Here is a 23,719-nt window from a genome sequence, read left to right as displayed (position 1 = left end):
CGTCTACGCTTTAAAAGAATTCAAAGAAAACAGGAGGATATTTTCCTTTGGAGAATAAGTATCTCAAGTAACTCTTATCAGAATTATGAAACTACAGTTTCATAAAGTTTATCAAATACAGATGTAAAAACGACTTGCTTTCAATTCCCCAGATCTTTGTTAGACTCTGAAACATCCTCGTTGCTCCTTTTTTTTTTTTTTTTCCCCCACCTCTATACTCTGGTATGAGTTTGTGCATTTTTACTAGGTGTATTTCTAAACTCCTTCAAAACTCAGAATGAGCATCTGAGCCTGATAATTTAAAATGCTTTCAATTAGCAAGTTCCACCTCAGTTTAATCATATTTCAAGTTTATTGCCAGAAAAAGAGCATAACTAGAAAGAAGACACTACAAAGTAGCCTAGGAGTGACATCTTATGCATAGTTAAGTTCTCAGCAGTGTCCTTCCTTTAATTATTGTACATAAAGCCAGTGATCTTGGACACCCCACAGTGTCCAGATTTCACTTTTTGTATAAAGAATCTTCTTTGCCCCTTTGCTCTCCAAATCCACCTCAGACCTCCTAGTTCCCTTCTTTCTGTTGCCACTATGATTACGTCCTATTCCTGGACTTCACTTGGAGTAAGATTTCTGCATTTTGAATAGCTTCCACTTGGCACAAAAACTTGGACATTTAGGCCTTATACAGCCCTCTGCCATCCTCTTCCCACCTGCCAGAAAAATACGCATTCTGAGACAATTACTAGCTTTCTAAGCAGCATCTATGCCAAAGTCTGCATTTTTGTTCTTTGACTTGTGACTACTCCTTCTTGTCTCCCTTCTTATAAAGGTCACCTCTTCCAAAAGTTCAGGGTTATTGTATCAATTTTTCTTACCGCGTATTTCCCGTGGCTACCCTTTTTAACCTCCTATTACGTACTTAGATCAGCCGATACTACTTCTTACGGAATTTCTCTACACTTAAATACTCGAGGGACAGTTTTGCCACTTAATGGAAGCATCTTTTGTATTCACATTGCCACCTTATGCCAGTGCCTTTTCAACTACTACATCCATGCAATATGCCTCTTCTTCAAACAAACACACAGCATTCTAGGCAGATATTCAAATGTGCAACATGCTGCCACACAATTCTCTATCTTAGATGCCTTCTTGCAGTACACTCTTGATAAATACCAGGACACAATTCCACAAGCTCTGGGGTCAACCCAAAATTTCCACACTTCTTCTATCATCCACTAATTAATCTGGCTTTTGTGAACCACCACAGCTTGCTCTCAGGGGCAAACCACTATAACCCTGATAGTCGTTAATAATAAAAGCAATGAACGTGCACTGGCACTTCTGCTACTAGATAGCTGTAGATGACTTGGGCAACAGCCAGGGCAGTACCAGAGGGATGAACAGAAAGGAGGAAATCAAGTGATTACTTACACACAAGCTTTGTTTAAACAGCTTCGCCTGGCACGTTGCTACTTCAGGACTTTGCCAACTAAAACCGACTGTTTGCATCGGAAAATGGTACAGCTTAAGACACCCAAGAAGCAGCAGAACTTCCAGATGATAACTACTATTTTTCAGGAGGGTGGGAAGGATTTACAAGGCCGGGACCGGAGATGTGGGGAGCAGCCTGACTCGCTTACCTGTTCTCCAAACATCAGTCAAGCCTATGAGTTCAGCGGTAAACAGCACTTTTCTTCAAGGTACTACAAGATTTAACCGACCGTAATGGAAAGAAATCTAATACTAACGGAGAGCTGCCGAAATACTGGTATCTTTAAAAAGCCTTGCCTTGCTTTGAGAAATTGTTTTCCCCTGACTATTACAGATATGAACAGGGTCACAGTTTCTACCATGGCTCTGAGAAACCCTCCACCCCTCTAGCCTTAAGAGTTTTGTTTGGCTCTTGGGGAAGAGAAATAACTGTGTCAGAGTTATGCAGAATGGGGGCGAACTGCATAGATGACAGACATACAAATTCTAGAGGCTACTAAGAAAATACTTGTTAATGCCAAAGCATTTGCGACGCTTTGTAGAACAACTGAGGCAAAGAAGAGTCCTCTGATTTATTTTCTGGGGAAGTGGAAGAGGAGGAGAGAGACCCCACTAAATTCCACAAGCAGGATGAACTACGCTCTTTTCACGAGGCTAGCAGGGGGAAAAAAAAGAAATACACATTCTTGCACCAGTTTTATTGTATTTCATACAATGATTTTTACATTTGGAATCAAATTGTACACAGAAGATTTTATTGAACTCCACAGCCAAAACCGTTGGTAAGTTATTCCGCCTCACTTTCCGGGCCCGAGCAGGGAGGCGCGAGCAGAGCCGACAGCGCGAGGGACGGCGCTCCTCACTGCTGCTGCCCACGCGGGCAGCCTGGCAGCTTCTCGGCTACAGGACGGATGATCACCGCAGTCCACCCCGCAGTCCCGGTGCACAGGCTCTCTGCATCAGGGGATACTGCTGGACTGCACTGAAGCTCGCTCCCAGCCATACACGCACGCTTTCTCCCAAAGGAGCGCAGCGAAGAGCAAGCACTGCGGGGGATACCACGGAGGACACGCTTGTCCCGTTGTCCACACGGTGGCAGATATGTTTGAAGTGCTGAATATATCCATTTACTCCAATTGCCATAAATTTAGGAGGAAAGAAGTTGTTCTGTTACTTGGGTGTGGTACAGCCCAGGGAGAGATGGTGAAGTTGAAATGGAAACTGTGGAAATCCAGTAATGTCTACAAAGTGCCAGACAACTGGCTTTGAGGGAACAGTGCAAACACACAGCCACAACATTCTTCAGCATGACTATTTATTCATCGTCTTCATCATCTGCACCTTCTTACCAGTGCACTCCTTCAGTAGACCCTGTCCTCTCCTCTTCCTCCTTCACACCATGCAAAGGAAGTCTTCCTTTCCTTCTTGTTTTCTGTCTCCAGCAGAATATTACCAAGTCCCTACATAGGTTCTCTTTCTCCAAAGACCTGCCAGGCATTCTGTCACGTTTCTGACCAAGAAATGTGGTCTACCAGCTACTGAAGAGCACAGGAACACCACAAATAGTTATTCTGTTTTCATCTTCTTGTATCAACAACACTACTAACTTTTTGGGAGTTCCCATGGGATTCTCAGTTTAGTACAGACCACAAAAAAGAGCTAATCCCAATGCCAGCTTAGCAATGAGCTCAGAACTGTATAAACCAGCCAGGGGTAGGAATAACTACACATGTGAACCTGCTCACTGTTCTTACACTACACAATATTCACCTGAAGTAATCCCATATATGAGCAGGAGTTCCATTCAAAGAAGCAGCAGAGGAAACAGGAAGCCCCCAAGCCACAAACTACTGGATGTAGGGAAAATATTCTGAGAAATTCTGCTTTTGCAGGCACTTAAACTTGGCTAGTGTCACAGGCAAAATACAGAAACGATGGACTGCTGATTTGATGCAGAATTATTCTTCTGTTGTTGTCAAAACACATGCCCTGCAGCCCCTCACAACTAGGGCACAGACAGCACCTAGCTATTGAGCATACAATACCAAACACAGCACCAAAACACAGTACTCTGCCTTGAATTCTGTATTCCTGACTATCAGGATGAAGTTAGTTGCAGCTTAGATTACTGTAACAACTCAGATAGCTTGTAATATTCAGTATTTTCTGATAGGGAACAGCCTTACTGAAGCTTAAGTTTTCCAGTGTGCATGCTATTTTGAGCATGCCAAAAAGGATGAGGCAACAAGCTGGACAAAACATAACTCCTAACTTGCATGTAATGGTGTCACGACACAACCCACTTTGTTATATATAAAGTTCTTTCGTACAGATATACCATAATGGAAGAAGCCCCATGTGCTGCATTAAGAACCATCTTACACCAGCAGGAAAAACCTCCACCTGCATTCCTGAATCTCTTGAGCACCTGTCCTGAAACAAGCCTGACAATTCAGTGCCTTGGAACGATTATCAGCTTTCCCTCCTGCTCTAGCACCTGCTAGAAGTCTGAATGGTACTGAAGACATACCAACAAAGTGAGCTGGAATTCAACAGTCTCCCCTAGCAAGCGTTTATTGCTATTCCTCACTGCAGTCATACTGTCAAAGAGAACTTGCATAAACCCTGATATAGCTGAGTTTCAGGGTTCTTTTGTTTCTTTCTTTGTTTTGCTTTTGGGAGGATGGGGGGGTTGGGGGAGTATATTCTGCCAGAGCTCATCCATGACAGAAGTGCATCCTGAGCCCCCTTTCCTCCATTTGGTACAGCATTTTGTCATCTGTTTCAGTTGGGCAGTGGCACTGGAAAGACAAACTAAAACTGCTCATCTCCCCAGAAGACAGGGAAACCCAGGACTTACATATAGGATCATAAGAAGACACAGAGCCTAGTTACAACTACGAATGGTGTTCTGCAAAGAACTGAAATTACTAAGAGACCTGACTGAATACTGTCCCTGGTTTAAACATTGCTATCAAAGCTTAAATACTGGAGCACAGTCAGGTCGACTGACACGCCAGCACAATATTCGGAATAATATGAAGACTCTATATGGAAGAACTGACAAAACTGGAACAGTTAAACAGGGATACACATCCATACTCTATTATGAGATAATTAATCAAGATGAATTTAATTCATTTCTTAAATGAATAACTGAAAAGTGTATGTGAACTAGGCATGTTGATCTTAAAGTCAAATTAATCTAGAATGACTGAAGTGTAGAAAAGAGAAGTTTATTCTTCTCTTAGAGAGTTGCTTGCCATAAAGTCATGCAAGAATGGTTACTCCTACTACTTACTTCCTCAGAGTTTAACCCTGTTATGCTGTCTGACCATTTCATAAGCAGTTGGAGTCCACTTTCAACAAATCAGTAAACTTGATGACTAGAAACATGAAGTTACATAGGTTTAAGTAAATTAGAGGAGTAGAACCTCCATCATATTTAAAAACAAAGTAATAAGAGAGGTAACACATCATATTCAGAGGTCAACTACACATTCACCTGCAATTCCACAAATCTCAACTTTAAAATATAAATATTTACATCCTCCAGTATTTTTATCCCTGTCTAAATACTATATTTTACTAATAGGTTGATTCAGAGCTTTGACAAAGACATTCTGAAAATTGGTTGGGTCGCTAAGTACAACAGGACAGCAACAACCTACTTCCAGTTTACCTATATTCAAGTAAGTTCTCTCTGCATTTAGATAATCTGAGTGATTTAGCATGACAGTTAAATTTCTTACTCATACAGGAAAGGATGCAATAAAATAAAAGTGCAGAGTGGGTGGGAAGTGCTACCTCTAACTAGCTAATGTGGCTTTACGGCAAAAGCAAGCTTACAACAGTGATACAGCCATACATTTAGTACTTGTCTGATGAAGAAGATTCAACATTACATAATGTGTGAATAAGCTCCACCTCCAGCACTATAAACTCTACCAACTTAAGATGTTGATACTTGTTCATTTGCATGACAGGACACTATATGAATCCATTTTTATGGATCAAAAGCCGTTAACAACGTATCTCAATCACAGTAGTAGTTATTAAATTTTAGTCAAAAGCATGTTTGACAATACTTTTATAGCACATTTATTTCCTACTCTCAGTACTAACCAATTTACTGTCAATATTGTAGACTGTAACGTATCATGACTTTTGCCTAAAAACTGCATTGAATCCAGTAGCTTCTGATTGCTGGTATACAAAAACGCTTGATCTCAAATATTCAATGCTGGAAAATCAATCTCATTCAATTGGAAACTCTGCTTTACTATCCTTTTCATTAAAAATGTACCTAACATCAAGTTTGAAAATCTGTCAAACTCCTTGTCATAGACTAGGATCTCGTTGCCTTCTGTTTGCTGCATTAAACAGCTACAGAACTTCAGTATGTTTCTCCCATGTGACTGTCCAACATCTGCTTAAGTCAACCTTAGTTGTTAATTTCTTCATGGAGAATGCCAAGAATCCTTAAGTTTAATGCTGTAAAGCTTTCCAGGGTTACTGAAATGACAATAAAAAAACCTGACAGATAACCCACTGAAACAAATGACTTCAACATTCAAATACCTCTGAAAAGGGAAAAGATGTTAAGTGCCTAGAAGATTCAAAAAAAAGAAAGCAGCTTACTAAACACGCTGCTTGTGAAGCATGGTAGCGCCAAAGAATAGGATTTTTTTTCCCTGTTCTATAATGTAAAAAAAAAAAAAAAAAAAAAAAAAAAAAAAAAAAAAAAAACTATAAATGGATTGTATAGATGTTCCACAGTTTACCTGCCTCTAACCTCAGTCCTCATTAAAGATAAAGGGGAAAGGTGAGAAGAGAGATTTACAAAAATGGGTCTCCTATCAAGGATCTGCACCTAATCATACATTTCTTTACACCACTTAAAACTGAGCCAACAGGTTAGCAATGTTTTTATTATCAAACTCCAAACAGGACACATTCACGCAGTAATTAAGAGACAAACTTCAAGCCTGGGTCGATCTGCGAAGAGTCAAAGGAGATAGAGAAATTCAAACTCTGGTGAGAACGCAGGATCCTTCGGCTCCGCGATCTACACACCGAAAACCGCCCTTCCCATTCCCTCGGGCACCTTCAGCACAAGCATTACTGGGGAGCGGGATGCAAGGTGACTACTTTGCCAAAAGAATATGCGAAGTATGCACTCTTGTTACCATTTCAATCAAGCGTAAATCAAACCCCCTACCACTAGGAAAAACCTGCAAAAATTGATGAACCGACACAGTCTAACATGCTTCAGAATATGCCATTCACCTCAGTGAGAGGTTCTCCCATTCACACGCTAGGGAACCTGGCAAACTAGCAAGCATTTTGTGTAGCCATGTGTAAAATTAGATCTCTGTTGTGCAAGCTAACATTCTACTAATATTTTCATTGACAAGAGACCAAGGGCTTAATTAACATTTACACCGATTCTCAAGCTATTTACAAACACAAAGGTGGCAATTTGATATTTTGGTTCCTTAAACATGGCTCTAAATATAGATTTAGCTTTTGCCCCCCTCTATCGCATATTTAAATGTTTAAATGTGCAACTGCTTTTGTGTTACAAGTCAAAACTCTTAATAAAATAATACAGCATGTATCCATCAAAACAAGGAGAACAAGTGTGATGATTTGCTCCAACTTGCACAATTTTGCCATTAGAAGTAACCAGATGGAATAGAAAAAGCACTGCAGCACACAGCAGGATGAGCTGTACTGTTACCTTAGTTTTGCATCTACAAGTACAGTAATGCGAGGGTTAACGATGGTTTTTAATGATTTCCAAGTGCTTATATTAAAATTATAAGTTAAAATTATATATTGGGCTGCTTTTTAATAGATCCTAAGAGAAACAATTTATATCTTGAGGCACATCAGCTAACAAATTTTATGAGCTACTACCAATATTACAATCTAAATAGACTCTCAACTTTTTTCTTTTCAAAAGTAGTTTAAGATTGTCATAGTCACAATCCAACTCACCATATTTTACATAAAATAAGGATAAGTCTTCTCAGAGGGAAGATTATTATTCATAACAGTAAAGAAAATTATTCACCATAGATGAAAGCTGCAACTACTCAAACAAAGTAATGTGACCCATCATCAAATGAGCCACTAGTAACCCCAGTCTTCCTAAAAAGCAGACTATTTCTATGGCTACCAGTTTATCCCACTATTCTTTGTAAGACTGTTCAATAAATGACTGGTGAAATCAACAACGCACACACATGTCTTGCTATTCAATCACATTATCCTAATATCAAAGCACTCCTTGCATACTGGTTTGCCAGAGTTAAGACAAGACCGTATCTCTTCACCTGCAGTTGAAAAATAAAAACCTAACTCAATATTAAAATGCTAATAATCATAAAAAAGTCAAACTTATTAATATTTTAGTACCGTTATTACTATCTTTCTTGAAATTCTCAGATAGCAGAGGTAACATGGTAAAGCACTTCTGCTGTTCAAGCATTAACGGAATCTAAAAACCCTCAAAGAAATATCTGATAGCTTCCTAGCTGTCCATGACTGTTCTGCACCCATGCAGCATCCCCTTCTGCAAGGGAAAGTTATTGTACCTTGCTTCCTTAAGCATGAACGAGCTCTTTGTTCTAATCATTAACAGGAAAAATAAGACTATTATACAACCACTGAACACTTAAACTTGAGCTCATAGTTCTTTGAGACTCCTAGTGTAACGAAAATAAGTTTTGCCAATATCCTCCAAAAAGCAATTTTTGAGACAACAAACTCTAGGCCAAGTTTAAAAGACAATTTATGAAATGGCTCACTATCAAAACTGTATTGATGCTAATCAACATAACCCCCAAATTATTGATTTCCTTCCTTGAATGCAAAACCAATCTGGAGAGAAGTTCTAAAGAGACACCTGACAGTTTAGATTTAAAACTTGATTCAGATTCTAAGTTCAGGGAAAAAATAAATAAATAAAAACAACAACAACAAAAAAGAACTCCTCCACACACACTTCAAAATTTTGTAGCAATGTGCTTAGATTTTTGTCAATGCAAGTCCACTGTCAAAGAGTGTTAGGATCCAAAGCAAAACTGACTATTCATAACAAATCCAAATCTCTTTTGCTATCCAAGTAAAACTACATACCACTGGCAAATAGAAGTTCAGAAAAAAGGATTACTTCAGTTTTCACTCAACCAGTTTAACAAACATAAAACCTATACCCTTAAAAAAAAAAGGACCATTTAGGGGACTGATTTAAACAATTTCATACAGACATATCAAGTCATTGCAATAGCTTTCCCAAAAGCACAAAATACACTAGAAAAGAGCTAACAGCAGCACAAAGCATGCTCAATGAGTTGGTTTCTTTTTTCCTGCTTGGTTAAAATAAATAAATAATCTATCACACAAAGCTTTAAGAATCACTAAAATCTTAAGTTTTTCACTTCCACACATTCTTTTCTAAAAGATAAGCAAATGCAAGCAAATACACTTTCTAATTGTACCCAAACACCTGCAACATCAAGCAGTTTAGAGACTGTGCTTTCAAAAGTTAGAAATTGCTCCCACTTTTGGAGCTTGTTCTAAAGCAATGAGCAAAACCTGGTTCCCCTCCCCCTTCATAAAAAGGGGAAAAATAGACTTTTTTTTAATAGCAAGTATAACAGCAATCCATAACACAAACTCCATAATTCAAATCAATTGGAAGTGTTCTAAAAAGAGCTGCACAGCAGTCATTATTCTACCGATAACTTTAATTGGATGACTAGGGGAATTATTAAAAAATTGGAAGATTTTTAACAAATGCACAAGTTTCACGTACTTAAAATACAGGTCACTCCTGTGCCTTTTTACTTGAATTCATTCTGCAATTCATCCAGAAAAATTTCTCTTACATACTCATTTACATTCAGAGACGCACATTCAGTGTTAGTTTTCTTTACAGATGTTACTTTAAAATGAATATCTTCATTGAAAACTCACATTCTTTAACGTACATTCATTGCTTTTATTCATAAGTTTTGTGATACCTTAACAAAACAAACACGTGCCTGTTCTAACAAGTCCTTTACATAACATAAGGGGTAGAGAAGTCCTGCAGAGTTGAAAATACATACATACATTCAAGAAAGTTAATACTGTTTTTAGAAGTCAGGGAATCTCAAATATTCCTTTTGCATTAATTAGGCAACAGAAAACATAATGAGACAGTAAGTTTAAGTAATCTTGTATCATTCTACTTCAGCAGCTTACTGTGAACTCACAGATAGGATGTTTGCATTTTGCAAAAAGCAGCTTCCTTTGTAAGAGGAAGGGCTTACATCTCGATTTATCAAAAATCCCCCACTCCCTCAGAGGGCAAGTTTGACAGGGGAGGGAGGTCTACATGCACGTATTTAGGGGAAAGCAGGGGCTGCTGGACCAAAAGCAGCCCAGAGCTGGGATTCTCCAGCAGCAGGAAGTTTCTATGGGGCCTGACGAGCATGCGCCGTGAGCTCCGCGGTCTCCCTATGTGGCAAGAGTGCAGAGGCAACAACCAAACCAATAATAAGAGACAGAGACCAAGAGCAACAAGCACCTTCCCCTCTATATCCCTGCAGCCGCCTCCACGCAGCCCTCCCCCAGGCCGCTCTCCTGCCCAGGCCCTCCCACATCCATGGCACAGAGCAGAAATCAGAGAGTCTGGCAACCAAATCGCTGCTGCTCCTGAAGCGAGAGGAGAGCAGGAGCAGCTTGAAAGAAAACAGTGGAGTGTACGTAACCCATCCCTCGGCCTCACAGGGCCCCCTCACAGCTCAGGTGGCAGTGGGGAAGGGGCAGGCGATGGGCTTACCCCCCACGCCAGCTAAAAGGAGGGGGGGGAGAGGACAAGGATGGAGATTACGCACAATGGATGTCTGTGTTTGTGGGGAGGAGATTTCCTACAATAGGAGCAGTGGGGAGGAAGCTCAAGGCTTCCCTTTCTCTGCTCCCCAAACCTCATCCTACATGCATGGGGGGGGGGAGGAGGACCAGGACACTGCCTTGCCTCACTCCCCCTCCTCTCCTAGTTTGAGGAGGGGAGCACAGAGAGGACACACACACACACACATATTTAGGGGGGGAGGAGGAGGGGAGGACAGCAGAGCAACCCCCCCCTCAAGCCGGGGGAGGGGTGCCCGTGGAGGAGACTCCCTGCCAGGCTTAGCCTGAACAAAAAACATCCCTTTAAGCTCGTTTTTTTCTGCAAAAACCCCACCCGTGCAAGGGGTGCAAAGCCGGGGGGGGGGTCGCAGCGACGCTGGGGGGTGAGAGGAGGGAGAGTCCCCCTTCAACGAGGGGAGGGGGGGAAGAGGCACCTCCCTGGCCCTTCCCCACCCCCCAGCAAAAGCTGCTCCCTCTAAAAAAACAAGGGCCGGTTGTGTGTGTGTTTGGGGGGGGGGGAAGGTGAAGGATACGGAGTGGGGGGGGTCGCCTCCCCCTCTGGAGCTTCACTCCGGGAATCCCAGGCCCCTCCTCTCCCTCAGCGCGCTCCACCCCCCGGGGGCTGGGAGGAGGCGGGGGTGGGGGGAGGAAGAGCCTCGGGCCCCCCCCGTCCGTGTTCACCCCACGGCTTCCCCCCCCCCCCTCCCCACACCGCCTGGGGGGAGAGGGGGGGAGGGACCGAGAGAGAAAGGTACCCGGGCCGCTCACCCTGGTCTCCGGGCTCCTGCGGCGGCTGCAGGACGCGCTCCAGCTCCGGGAAGGGCAGCTCGGGTAGGTCCAGCAAGGCCCCGTAGCGCTCGAGAAAGGAGCAGACGACGGCGAAGTTGGGCCACGAGCCCGGGCAACACGGGCCGGAGGGAGGAGGGGGAGGCGGAGATGGAGCCGGAGGAGCCGCCGCCGCCATCTTGGACCTGAGGATGGAGAAGGAGCTGGGGAGGGGGGAGGAGATGGAGGGAGGGAGGGGGGCGCTCGCGAGCCGCGCTCGGCGGCCCGGGGCCGCGGCACCACTATCCCACAATGCAACAGCGGGAGGGCGGGGCGGCCCGGGGTGGGGAGGGAGACGGCGGCTAGAGCGGCACGAGCCACCTCCGCCGCGCCTCGTGTGGTACGGGAATGAAAACAAGGCGGGGACGCGGCGGGGGGAAGGGGAGGGGCTCTTTGTGACGGGGGCGGGACGAGCGCCGGGAAGCCAATCGGAGCGGCGGGGGCGGGAGCAGAACGCCGGCCCCTATGTGATGCCTCAGGGCGGAGGCGGGGCCGGCAGGTAGCGCCGGCCAATGAGGGCGCCGCGCTCCCCCACTGCCCTCTCTCGCGGCGAGCGGCGGAGGCTGCGTGCGGCGGGGCAGGGGGTCGCGCGCGCGCGCGCTGGCGGTGAGTGAGGGCGCGCGCGCGTGTGGGGGCAGGTGCATAACGGTCGTTAACGGTCATAACGGATCGCCTCAGGGAGAGGGTGAGGGTATGTCCGCTGCCGAGCCGAAGCGGCCGCGGGTGGAAAAGTGGAGTAAGGCTCTTCCCCCGGCCCGTGCTGGGAGCAGGACGGTGCCGCTCCGGGAAGCGGAGCGGAGGCCGGTCCTGCCGCAGCGCTGTCGCCTGGGGCGCTCGGCGGTGGGCCGTCGCCTCTCTGCTGACCCCGCTGTCCGGTCCGGCCGCTGCGTTGCGCTACCTGCTTCGCTAGAGAGCAAACGGCCGGGGACGAGGCCCTCACTCAACCGCTAATTTCAGTTGGATTTCCAGAACTCGCCTGTGCCGCTCTTTTCGTAAATTCAAGCTCCTGCCTTCCCCAGCCTTGCTCCTCTGGGTTCACCGCAGTTCCCCCTCCTCCCTGCTCTGCTAATGCTTCGCTCGGATCTTTCTCTTTGGCTCCCGTCCTGCCTCCCTCCTTCCCTCATTTTCACACTACTTCTCTCCACTTTCTTCTCTTAGGAGTGGAACACCCTCGGTCACCTCACCCAATAACTTCCCTGCCCCAGGTATCCTGCTCACAGTCAGTTTTGGAGAATGATGTTCTTTTGACATGTTACAGGAATTTCTCTGTCCAGAACTTTGTGTATGCTGATTTACCGTTTTGCCTTTATCCTCTTTGATCTCAGGATAGCATTGATTTTTATGAAACTTCATTTCTATGCTATCTTAATACAATTTACTTTGATACATTACTCCCATTCCTCTTTTTTATCCAAGTTTTTGCTGATGGATACTACTCTGAAGCAAGGTTTGACTTCATGGAAGTTAGACATGCTGGAAACTTTAAAATCCACCATTTTGCATACCTGTGCTTAATGTCAAGTTTTGTTGGCTTAATTCTCAGCTTTCTGCTATTTTTTGTTGTGGCATCTTTAACCATTACTTCATTTCTTTCTTTCAATATAGTGTCCTCCTATAAGCTTCTGTGTTGCTTCCTTGTAGGCTATCCAGCTTCTTGTATTCCCAGTGTTTTTAAACTATCATAGCTTTGCTTATAGGTTTCTCATCCGTTTCTCCTCATCACTCCTTCATATTTGAAGTACTACAGTTCAAAGAAATTGCTATTTTAGATCATATTTGTGAGTCTTATAATTCACTATCTCTTTTGATCTTTACTGGTACTGTACGTTTCAGCAAATGTCACCATGAAAAATTAAAGAATAACTCATTTGATGGGGAAATACTTTTCTAATCCTTGCTAGTTAGTGATTAGACTATGACCTTCATCAAGAATGTCCAAAGTCCTCTTTAAGAGGTTAATTCTTATTCACTTCCATTTAAGATATCCTCATTAATTCAGATGATCAATTGATCTTACTAATATTCTCTGGCAGTATTATCAGAATAAAGGAATATCATTCCCTTCTGTTTAACCTCCAGTTCTTCTAACTCCAGAATTCTGTTCTCTCATCACAAGACTAGAGCAGGCAAAATTTTCTTTTTTCGGAGACAACTTTGATGAGTTGGTTCTGCCTTTACATTTTGATTCACAGGTAATATCTATTCTGTTGGAACTAGTGCTAGTTCTTCTGCTATCATCTCAATTCAGCAGGGAAAAAAACCACATAGGAACATTCATATGAACCCAATGCACTGCAGATGTGTAATGAGGGAATCCAAAGCATATGAATCTAGACAAATTGCAGTCATTCACAGCTGCTTGGCAAGGCGCGCATGTCACGGACTTCAGAAAGGAGCAAGCAAGAAAGTTGCCCCTGCATTCTGTGGAAATAGAAGCTCTGGCAGCCTCATTCCTTTGCTGTATCCAAAAGAATTATTTTTTTTACTTAATGCAACATTTGAAGCAGGGTACTGACATTCATTCCCGGCAATCAGAGAAGAACATATCTTATCTGGCAATACTTTAGTTTGCTGTAAGGCAGGAAGGGAGGTGGCAATGCTTCTAGGAGGACTATAAGCCTGTTCATCCAAAGGTTGCTGTTTTGAGAGGGCTCTTTATTCAGTAGCACCAGGGTTCCTAAGATTGATTTTCATGGTGAATTTGAACAATTTAAAACAAAAACAAGAAAAAGAGAATCTGGATATCTGGAAGAATCTACCACTAAGATTTTTTGGAACAGCAATGAGCAGAACTCTCTTAATTGCAGATGCAACCAGCCTTCTCCTCTCCTCTCCTCTCCTCTCCTCTCCTCTCCTCTCCTCTCCTCTCCTCTCCTCTCCTCTCCTCTCCTCTCCTCTCCTGTCCTGTCCTGTCCTGTCCTGTCCTGTCCTGTCCTGTCCTCGGTGTTGATTTCAGACCATCCTCTTTTTTTTGCCTTTCCCCTGAACAGGAAGGGCAGAGAGGTCATAACCCTGGAGAACTGTCAATTCACTGTTGTGCTAGTCTAAACCGTTTCTAAGTACCACTGTGTGACTTACATGTTGCAATCTAGTGCCAGAATCATACCAGAGATCAGATTGCAGTGACTTGAAGTACTGTAAAGAGCACAGGTATTTTCGTGGTACTGTCAAGTAGTTCTTTCTAGGGCATTTTCCCTTTCCACTGATGTGCAGCTATGATTGTGATAGCAGATCTAAAAATGACTGTGCCTAATACCAAAAAGCAGAGTTTTTCTATAGGCAGCACTGATAAGGTCTTAGCTGGAACACTTTGTCTCCTTTGAGGCAAAAGATGTCAAAGAAAGATGCAGCCAATTGTTGGCTTTCAGGGAAAAACAGAGGAAATAAGCAGACATTCAGAAAACATGACTGATAGAAAGGCTGAAGAGAACTGAAGTTTAATTAATCTAAAAGAAAGGAAAAAAGACTCGGGAGGGATAAGTGTTCAGGTAAATAAAAGATGGTGGAAATGACACAGATTAAGCTGTTGTCACTTAGAAAGGATTAAAAATATTTTTTTTAAGTGAAAAAGCAAAGATTTAGCTCAGACTTTATAAAAAAAAAAACATTATTTGGGTGCTTAGCTGTCCCAAGAAATTACCTAGGGAGACTTGATTTCTGTAGAGAACAAGTAATTATAGTTGATTCTACCTCGACAGAGAAGGCCTGACCTCTTCAGGTGTCTGAAGTCTTGTCTGCTGTGGCAGTGCCGTTGCTTTCTTAATGCCTTTTCTGTTCAACGTTGCCTTTATCGAGAGAAGTATACAGATGTAAAATCTGTTAGAGTCCAGTGTGTAGCTATTTTCTTGTTTTTACATCAGTCTTTCTTGAGCGTTGAATAAAAGTTGATAAAGCAATAATATGTTCTTTGGGGATTTTTTTAACCTCATTCACCATCTCAAATTAATGAACCTATTTCTATATCCTGAAATGGTTTAGATGGCCATATAGCCAGTGTAAATCTCACATATTTTAGGACTGTGTTTTTATCATTATATATTTATGGAAAAAATTAAAAGCCAGATATGGAAGGATATTTTGGGACCTGATTCCTGTTGTTTGGTGTAAAAATTGGCACCTGATTCTTCTACAGATACAGCAAGTAAAATGTTTGGTTCAAGATCCTATACAAAATCTTGAGGAGGACTGTTAATTAAACAAATCTACTGATCCTCGATTCATTTCTATTGTCACAAAAATCACGTGGATAATGTCTGTCATAGCTTTTCCTTCCAAGCTCCTTGGGACAAGATTTTTTTTTTTTTTTAATTATGTACTACATATGTTAGCTTGATATTATGTATTAAATATCCTTTTCCCAGACCTTGATTCAACTTTATGATGTCTTCCCCTGAAATTGCTTCCCTTTCATGGGGTCAGATGAAGGTGAAAGGCTGTCCTACAATTTACAAGGACTGCAAAGTATGGCCAGGAGGAAGCCGAACCTGGGATTGGCGAGAAACCGGGACTAATGTAAGCCTGCAGTTTGCTTTTCACCTTCCATTTTAAATGAGACTGTGAGAATGGTCCAAAGGACAGTTATTACAGTTCCAACCAGATGTTCAGCAGGCTGCCTGTTGCTTCTTTCTAACCATTAAACGTTTCCTGAGAAGAAATGGAGAAAGTCTGTCTAAGAAGTAAATGTGCAAAGAGGTCGGAGGGCTGCAGACACAGTACTTCACATGGGTGACAGGGAGTAGCAGCTATTGCCACCAGTCCTCCTGGACAGCTGCACAGATTGGGCCCTCAAACAGTGTTCTGTGTTTGATTGAGAATGCAATTGTAATAAGATGCTAGTAACAACCTTTCTCATACTGAAGATATGCCTAGAGGAACAACGGTTGTCCTGAGTGGGATAGGAATAAATTGATGGGAAGTCAGAAGAATTCCACAGTAACTGAGCATGCATGTGGGTTAGTTTATGTCACTATCCTTGAGAGTGAAGTCCCTCATAGTTATTACAGAGGAAGGATATGGAAACTGTGTCATGAACGTTAGTTCCTTCGTGGAAAGCTCACAGGCTGGTTAAGCACACAGTGTCTTGTCTATATAGTGATACTCCAAGTGTGTATCCTTGCAGGTTTTTTGCATTCGGTAAACTCTATCTGTACATGCTATCATAACCATATAAAACTACTTATTGATGTTCCAGATTGAGAAGCATCTTAATTGGTACCAGGAAATCTGTGTTGGTACATTCTTCCATAGCAGAGCTTGTACTTGGATAGCTGAATTGGTTAAAAAAAATCCACAGTTTATAAGCAAAGGTTAAAGTGAAAAAGGCCTACATACTCGTCATGTCTTAGAATCTGGAGCTGTATCCGCAAAGGCCCTTCCAGAGCTCTGTTTGAATTCATTTTGACACAACTGAAGGACAGAACCTTGAGTTTTAGAACTTTGTATATAACTTTCTGGTGAAATTTTTAAGCTTTTTAATTTTTAAGCATGCAACTTAACTTTCTCAGTGCACCATGTACATATTATAATGCTTTCATGCAAAGATATCCATACTTTGCGAAGAGAAAGATAGTTGTATATGTAATCTTTTAACAGTACCTTGTTATGTGTAAGAATGACCTGATTATGTAAAGTGGAATTTTCAGTCTTTGGCAGTTTGAAGAAAAGGATGCTTTTTTTTTTGTTTGTTTGTTTGACAAGAGAAATTCAAATTTTAACAATATTGTTCTTTGGATTTATGTGCCCATATGACTGGAAAAGCAGAACAGATATAATAGCTGAAAAGCTCCCAAATAGTTTCTAGCTCAATCACATTTTGATATTCAGCCTGATCATTTAATAAGTTCATAGAAGTCCTTAGAGGATTCCTCCAGCTAAAAGAAGACAAATTGGTCTATGTTAAAAGAAAGGCAGAACGGGGGAGGGAGGGGGAAAGGGGAGAGGAGGCAGTTGGATTATTTAGAGAGGCAGGATTTCTGGCGTCGTTTTTACATCAGCAAGAACCAAACTCCATCTATTTAGGTTTTCCATTATATAGACCACTTTTAAAGCTGCTGCTTTAGATCAGTTTTATCCCTCTTACACCCAGTTGTTAAGCTGATGCTTTGACCTTAATTAATCCAAGGAATGTAGTATTTTCTGAAAGAGCAAGGAGGATAGGGAATCCAGATTTATGAGCATCTCCATTAAAAATAAATTTCTTTAGAATTCCACGATTGCCTACTAAAATGAAAAGCTAGGCTCAGTCCACTTAAAAAACATACAAATCCTGTAAGAGAGACAGAGAAGAGGAAAGGTATTTTATAGAATTTAACCCCCACAAAAAAAGAAAAAAAAAAAAAAAACGGTTGCAAACTGAAGAGGGGTCAAACTTCTGCCTAGAAATTGTACAATGTCTTACTTCTCGCCATATAGAGATACACAAAAACTGAAGTGGGGGGAAGGGGAGAGTTAGTGTAACATAATAAACCTTTATGTAAACATTATAGGTGTATTTATGGATCCAGTTGAAGAACTATCATTCTTCATCTGCTTGTAACTTTATATACCTTTTGAATTGACCAGTTCTGTGTGTGCATGTACATGCACATAGGAAAGAGAGTAGTTTTACATTTTGGTTTAGCTAATTTGTCCTGTTAAGCTATGTAATGTTTCCAGAGCTGAATCTTTCCTGGTTTATGCTTTCAGTACAAAGACTAATGTTTTCTCCTCCTGACATTTAGCATTCTCCAGGAGTGCAACCAGCTGACCTTGAAGAAGTTGTCAAGAAGGGCGTTAAAACTGTAGTGATTGGTCGTGGCATGAGTGAGGCTTTGCAGGTAGGTTTTTGTTCTCTGATAAACATACAGGAGCTGTTTGTTTTTTCCTTGTCTCTGTGTGTGTGTGTGGGGTGGGGCACGGGGAAGATCAACTGGGATGCTCTTCTAAGGCAGAAAAAAAATCAGAATGCTGAATTAGCATATCTGAGCTCCTGCCACTAGTGACTGTCTTCCTGAAAGTAACATCATTTGAGCTCCTTGTGTGTTAGTATCAACAGGGAACAGTAAGCAGGTTTACATTCTGCTAGAGGAGCAAAATTTAAAGGAGAAATTTTCAAAATGTCATTAACGCCCCCCTCCATACAGATTATTGACTAGTTCTCTAGCTTCTTGTAAATAATTTGAAAATGAGACATTTTTGTTAGTAATTTTGGCAGTGTAATTTCAACAGATAAACAGATAGCTGCAGAAAGCTCAGAAGTGTTTCCCTTCATAAGAAGAAATTCTGTAACTTTTTGGTGATCTGAATAACACCTTACGTTCAATATTTGTTTGTCAAATTCTATTTCTTGCCTTAAGAAAGGGCTGTATGTAAAACTACTAAGAAGAAATGGGAGAGATGTATATGCAAGTTGCTTTATTGAACAGAAAAATTTGTCTCAATCTTAAAAATTTCTTAGCATACTACCAGTTTGTTAATACCTTCAGGGCATCTGCTAACAAATGTTTTCAGTACCTATTTTCCTTCAAACTGTCTCTATACGGGGAAAAGATTCTAATAATTGCCCTTCCTTGTCCCTTCCTCTTCTCAGGTACCACCGTCTACTGTGGACTATCTTAAGAAAAATGGGATTGATGTGTTGGTCTTACAGACAGAGAAGGCTGTAGAAGAGTACAATGCACTGGCTGCTCGAGGTGTCAAAGTGGGAGGAGTCTTCCATTCAACATGTTGAAACATCAGTTATACAGCGTCCCTGACCTCAGCCAAAACATGGATATACTTTCTGACTGAATCAAATTACAGTCAACGGAGTGGACTTACGTGCAAAGTGCTAAGGCGTTAATGTAGGCTGAAAATCTAAAATGCAAGGATAATTTAGCAGTTCAGGATTTAAACAAATTGAGTGCTTGAAAATGGAGTTTATTAGTGACAGAAAATTGTTGAGTTGCAGAATGTATCCATACACGCTTGAATTTGACCTAATCTTCTTCTGAAGATTGTTCATATTCTGGTTATTTTAATTTAGGAAACAGGTGAAAAATTAAGTTTAGGTTGTGAATATTTCTATCAGGAAATAGATCACAACTGCATTAAATATTGCAATATAGCTATTAGATATTTGGTAAATAGGATAAAATAGTACACAAGAAGTGGTGATAAGCATTATTAAATAAAATAAAGCATTTTAAAGGGCTTTAAAAAGCGCTAGCTCTGCTTCCTATTGGCAGTTTTGTTCAGGATATTAACTATTTCTTTTTGTGATAAATCAAGAATCTCACATAACTTGGCACTTTTAAATTTTATGTTGAACCAGAAAAGGAAAAAGGTTTACAAGGTATGAACATAAAATTTGGGCTGTAAGGAATTTTCCCATTAATCATGAATATGAAAGTGTAGAATGCCTTTCAATTTAAAAGTCTCTAGCTTTTTAAAATGAATAGACTGATCAATTAGTTTGCAATATAAAAATGTCAGCCTGTAGGAAATTAGTCTGAACTAAATTGCTGCTATTACGATGCTGCTAGCAAGCTGGGAATGGCTGTTGGAATTCTTAATCATCAGGTAATGATGATCAGTTAAACATTGTGCCAGCAAGTACATTACTACAGTGAAGATTTTAGAACTTTCTCACATTCTTACTGTTGTTCCTGTTCTTACCGTTTCTCCTGCTTGGTGGGCTTCTATTAATATGATCAGTTATAAGTGACTTATCGTAGATTTCTTTTCACCAGGCTCACTAGTTTTTGATCAAATCCGTGCGTATTAGCAGAAGTGCAGAGATAACACTGCTAAAAGCCCTGAGGCTCTTAGAGCTATCCAAAGTCGTGGTGGAGAGGCTTGCATTTGTATGAGAACTGAATGACTTTCCCAAGAGTCAAGAATAACCTTTTATAAAATGATGTATTCTTTTTTTCAGTTTGTTCTATTAAGCTTTAAAAACCTTTTATTTCACAAAATACAACGTGGTGTAAAAGCAAAGGGAAAGTGAGTACTTAGCAATATGGAGTTTTTATCTTACCATCTCTTAGTAACGTTTTTAATGGTGTGGCTACATTTAAGGCAAAATTGTAGCTAAAACAGCAAGAACTGCCTCTTCAGCTGTGTTTGTGTTCACTGACACAGCCGTCAATGCTATGACATTTTTTCTGAGTAGTTTACCTTGTATAAGATAGAAGATGAACCACCAAAAGACTCTGGTTTTTTTTCAAGAGAATGTCAGTAGAACAAGTCCTTACCAATCTGCACAGACTTTCAAAACTTTATTTTGCGTTAAGGCATTACCTTACAGTGGAGTGGGGTCTGACTCTTTCAGTCACCATCATACAGTTGCACTATTTCTTAAGCTTTAAGAGTTCAAGAAAGCCTTAAGTAGGAAGATGCTTGGTAAGGCCTCTGCTAAGAGAACAATTCCAGCTGCTACATACCACACCATTATTTTTTTCCTCTCCTTGCCATATTAACATGGCACTGAAATCACTTTCTGGAGGAAGCCACATTCAACAAAACGGATAGGCATGCATCTTTCATTTGAGAAAAATATCAAAGGCTGTATTTGTATTTCAGAGAAATATTATATAGCTGGTTGCAAAAACCATGGAAGGAGCTGAGCCTTCTTAGCTCTGCCAGGTGACTTTTAGAGGTGCACCTCACACTGTCTTATGCTGCAGCTTTTTAATTGTTCCTTTTGTTTGGCAACTAGTGGGATATGGAAGACTCCACTCCGAAAATGGGGAGGTGCAGAGAAATGGATTTTTCTCTTTAAGGGTAAACGGCATCCTGCAGCCATCAGCACAGAAGTTCAGTGTCAACAAGGAGATGATGTGCTGTAAGTCCTTTGCATCCTTATTTTCTGTTACTGTGCTTGTCACAGTTTCCTGAGTCAGCTTTTGTCAGTTCCCACAAAAGAGCCTGCTCCAGTCAGCGAAAGCCAGATTTTCTTCTGTGTCTGAAGCTGCCTTGCTACATGGGGAAACAGCTGAGCCTGATTCACCAAAATTGGTATCTTTAATAAACTGCTGTTTTAAGCTCAAGCAATAAATAATTTTTAAAATAAAGGTATCTTAGCCTAAATCATGGGAATGCACTTTATAGGGTAGGCTTTTTCACATACACCACTTGTGCCTCCCACCATGAAAACCATCTCCCAGTAGGCTGTGAACTCCCACCCTGACAAACTCATTAAAATAAAGCCACTTCTGGGCTCGGTGCCAAGAAGATTCCAGCCCAGCTGTTCCTGCCACTGAGCGGTTCAGTCCCCAGCGCTTATCTTTGTGAGGCAGCATGCATGATCTGGCAGCAAGGAGAGGCAGGCCGTAAAAGCCTCAACTGAATGCAACATGAGCAGCATTTTTAAGGGACATCAGACATCACCTATGCAAAGCCTAGCAGCTGCCTGCCTTCAAACTTTAAAATAAAGTCTCATCAATAGAGCTGAACCAAACTGGAAAACGCAGCCAGCGCAGCCCCCAAAAAACAGACTGGAACATGCGAGTGAAATAAGATGAAAATACTGATTCTATCTATGGCTGTGCATGCAATTGAGGAACTTGGACCAGCATAAGACAAGATGCAAAGGAAACCCACGTGTGTGATATCTCAGGATGACGGTTTATGGTCCTCATTAAAATGCACACATTGTTAATTTTCCTTCTAAATAACTTCGGTTTTATTTCTATTTATTTTAGATTCTGTATACCTTTTTAATGTTGAAGCCATGCCACACTTGAGTTAATGGCTCACAGTCTTCAAGTGTGTTCCAAATAAATTCATTCACAGCTTTAATAACTTCTTGGCAGTTGCATTATTTAGTTTCAAAGTTCTAAGAATTGGCTCTGTTAATCTGAAGCAGTCTAATTATGAATTTGAAATTAAAAACATATAGAGATAGGCTTCCCCCTCCCCCCTTACAGAGGCCGTGTATAATTAAATCTGAAAAGTTAAACGAAACTGAACTGTTCAGTCATCCTCTCTCTTTGCCGGCTTCCTGGTGCTCTAGCTAACTGGGAGGTAAAAGGCACAGGGGCTGGGGACTGAACGCTGTTACACTTTTCAAGCAAGTTATTTGCCCTTGCTTCTAGATTGCTCAGCCTCAGTGGAGCCAGCCTCATGCTGCATGGTGCTGCTACATTCCCACTCCTAGAATCTTAGAATGGTTGAGGTCAGAAGGGCCTCTGGAGATCGTCTAGTCCAACCTCCCTGCTCAGCAGGGTCACCTACAGCAGGGTAGACAGGGTTGCATCCAGGCAGGCCTTGAAGATCTCCAGACAAGGAGACTCCACAACCTCTCTGGGCAACCTGGTCCAGGGCTCCATCACTCTCACAGGGAAGAAATTCCCCCTCACGGTCAGGCAGAACTTCCTGTGCTTCAGTTTCTGCCCATCGCCTCTTGTCCTTTCGCATGGGACAACTGAAAAGAGTTTGTCCCCATCCCCTTGACACCCTCCCTTCAGGTACTTGTACACATTGATCAGATCCCCCCTCAGGCTTCTCTTCCCCACGCTGAACAGGCCCAGCTCTCGCAGCCGTTCCTCACAGGGCAGGTGCTCCAGCCCTCTGAGCATCTTTGTAGCCCTGTGCTGGACTCTCTCCAGTAGCTCCATGTGTGTCTTGTCCTGGAGAGCCCAGAACTGGATGCAGGACTCGAGATGAGGCCTCCCCAGGGCTGAGGAGAGGGGCAGGATCACCTCCCTCCACCTGCTGCCAACACTCTTCCCAATGCACCCCAGGAGGCCATTGGTCTTCTTGGCCACAAGGGCACATTGCTGGCTCATGGCCAACTTGTCATCCACCAGCACTCCCAGGTCCTTCTCTGCAGAGCTGCTCTCCACAAGGGCAGACCCCAGCTTGGACTGGTGCCCAGGGTTATTTCTCCCTAGGTGCAGGAGACTGCACTTGCTCCTGTTGAACCTCAGGAGGTTCCTCTCCGCCCAGCTCTCCAGCCTGGCCAGGTCCCTCTGAATGGCAGCACAGCCCTCTGGTGTATTAGCCACTCCTCCCAGCTTGGGATCATCAGCAAACCTGCTGAGGAGGCACTCTGTCCCCTCATTGAGGTCATTGATAAAGAAGTAGAACAGGATGGGACCCAGGGCTGAGCCCTGGGGGACACCACTAGCCACAGGCCTCCAACTAGACTCCACGCCACTGACGACGACCCTCTGAGCTCTGCCTTTCAGCCAGTTCTCAATCCACCTCACTGTCCACTCGTCTAACCCACACTTCCTGAGCTTCTCTAGGAGGATGCTATGGGAGACAGTGTCAAAAGCCTTGCTGAAGTCAAGGTACACAACGTCCACTGCTCTCCCCTCACCTGCCCAGCCAGTCATTCCATCCTAGAAGGCTATCAGGTTGGTTAAGCAGGATTTCCCCTTGGTGAGTCCATCTTGGCTACTCCTGATCACCTTCTTTTCCTCCATATGCTTAGAGATGATACCCAGGATGAGCTGTTCCATCACCCTTCCAGGGATGGAGGTGACGTCTGGTAGAACCGAATCTGCCAGCATTTGGATGACTGTGATCT

The 23,719-nt window shown here is 42.4% G+C and overlaps 2 protein-coding genes across 5 annotated transcripts in view; one reads left to right on the top strand and one right to left on the bottom strand.

The window, feature by feature from the left end:
* The window catches only part of RSF1 (remodeling and spacing factor 1), a 57,387-nt gene extending 46,022 nt beyond the window's left edge, over nt 1–11,365 (bottom strand). The window contains exon 1 of one of the 2 annotated variants that reach the window (XM_062567405.1): nt 11,170–11,365. In XM_062567405.1, the coding sequence (XP_062423389.1) occupies nt 11,170–11,365 (196 nt within the window). The remainder of the gene's footprint in view (nt 1–11,169) is intronic. The other variant, XM_062567406.1, reaches the window with a different exon arrangement.
* AAMDC (adipogenesis associated Mth938 domain containing) lies at nt 11,146–21,987 on the top strand. Of its 3 annotated transcripts, none has more exons than XM_062567409.1 (4): nt 11,146–11,232; nt 15,588–15,738; nt 17,946–18,041; nt 18,794–21,987. In XM_062567409.1, the coding sequence occupies exons 2-4, from the start codon at nt 15,604–15,606 to the stop codon at nt 18,932–18,934; spliced, it is 372 nt and encodes a 123-aa protein (XP_062423393.1). In that variant the 5' UTR covers nt 11,146–11,232; nt 15,588–15,603; the 3' UTR covers nt 18,935–21,987. The 3 variants fall into 3 exon arrangements, with proteins under 3 accessions (XP_062423393.1, XP_062423392.1, XP_062423394.1); XM_062567408.1 differs by lacking the exon at nt 11,146–11,232 and adding an exon at nt 11,761–11,832; XM_062567410.1 differs by lacking the exon at nt 11,146–11,232 and adding an exon at nt 11,857–11,917.
* Nucleotides 21,988–23,719: the final 1,732 nt, after the last annotated feature.

This window comes from Rhea pennata, chromosome 1 (genome assembly GCF_028389875.1).
Source record: "Rhea pennata isolate bPtePen1 chromosome 1, bPtePen1.pri, whole genome shotgun sequence".
Taxonomy (NCBI): Eukaryota; Metazoa; Chordata; class Aves; order Rheiformes; family Rheidae; genus Rhea; species Rhea pennata.
Note: the sequence above shows the minus strand (reverse complement) of the source record. Positions and strands in the feature narration are given on the sequence as shown.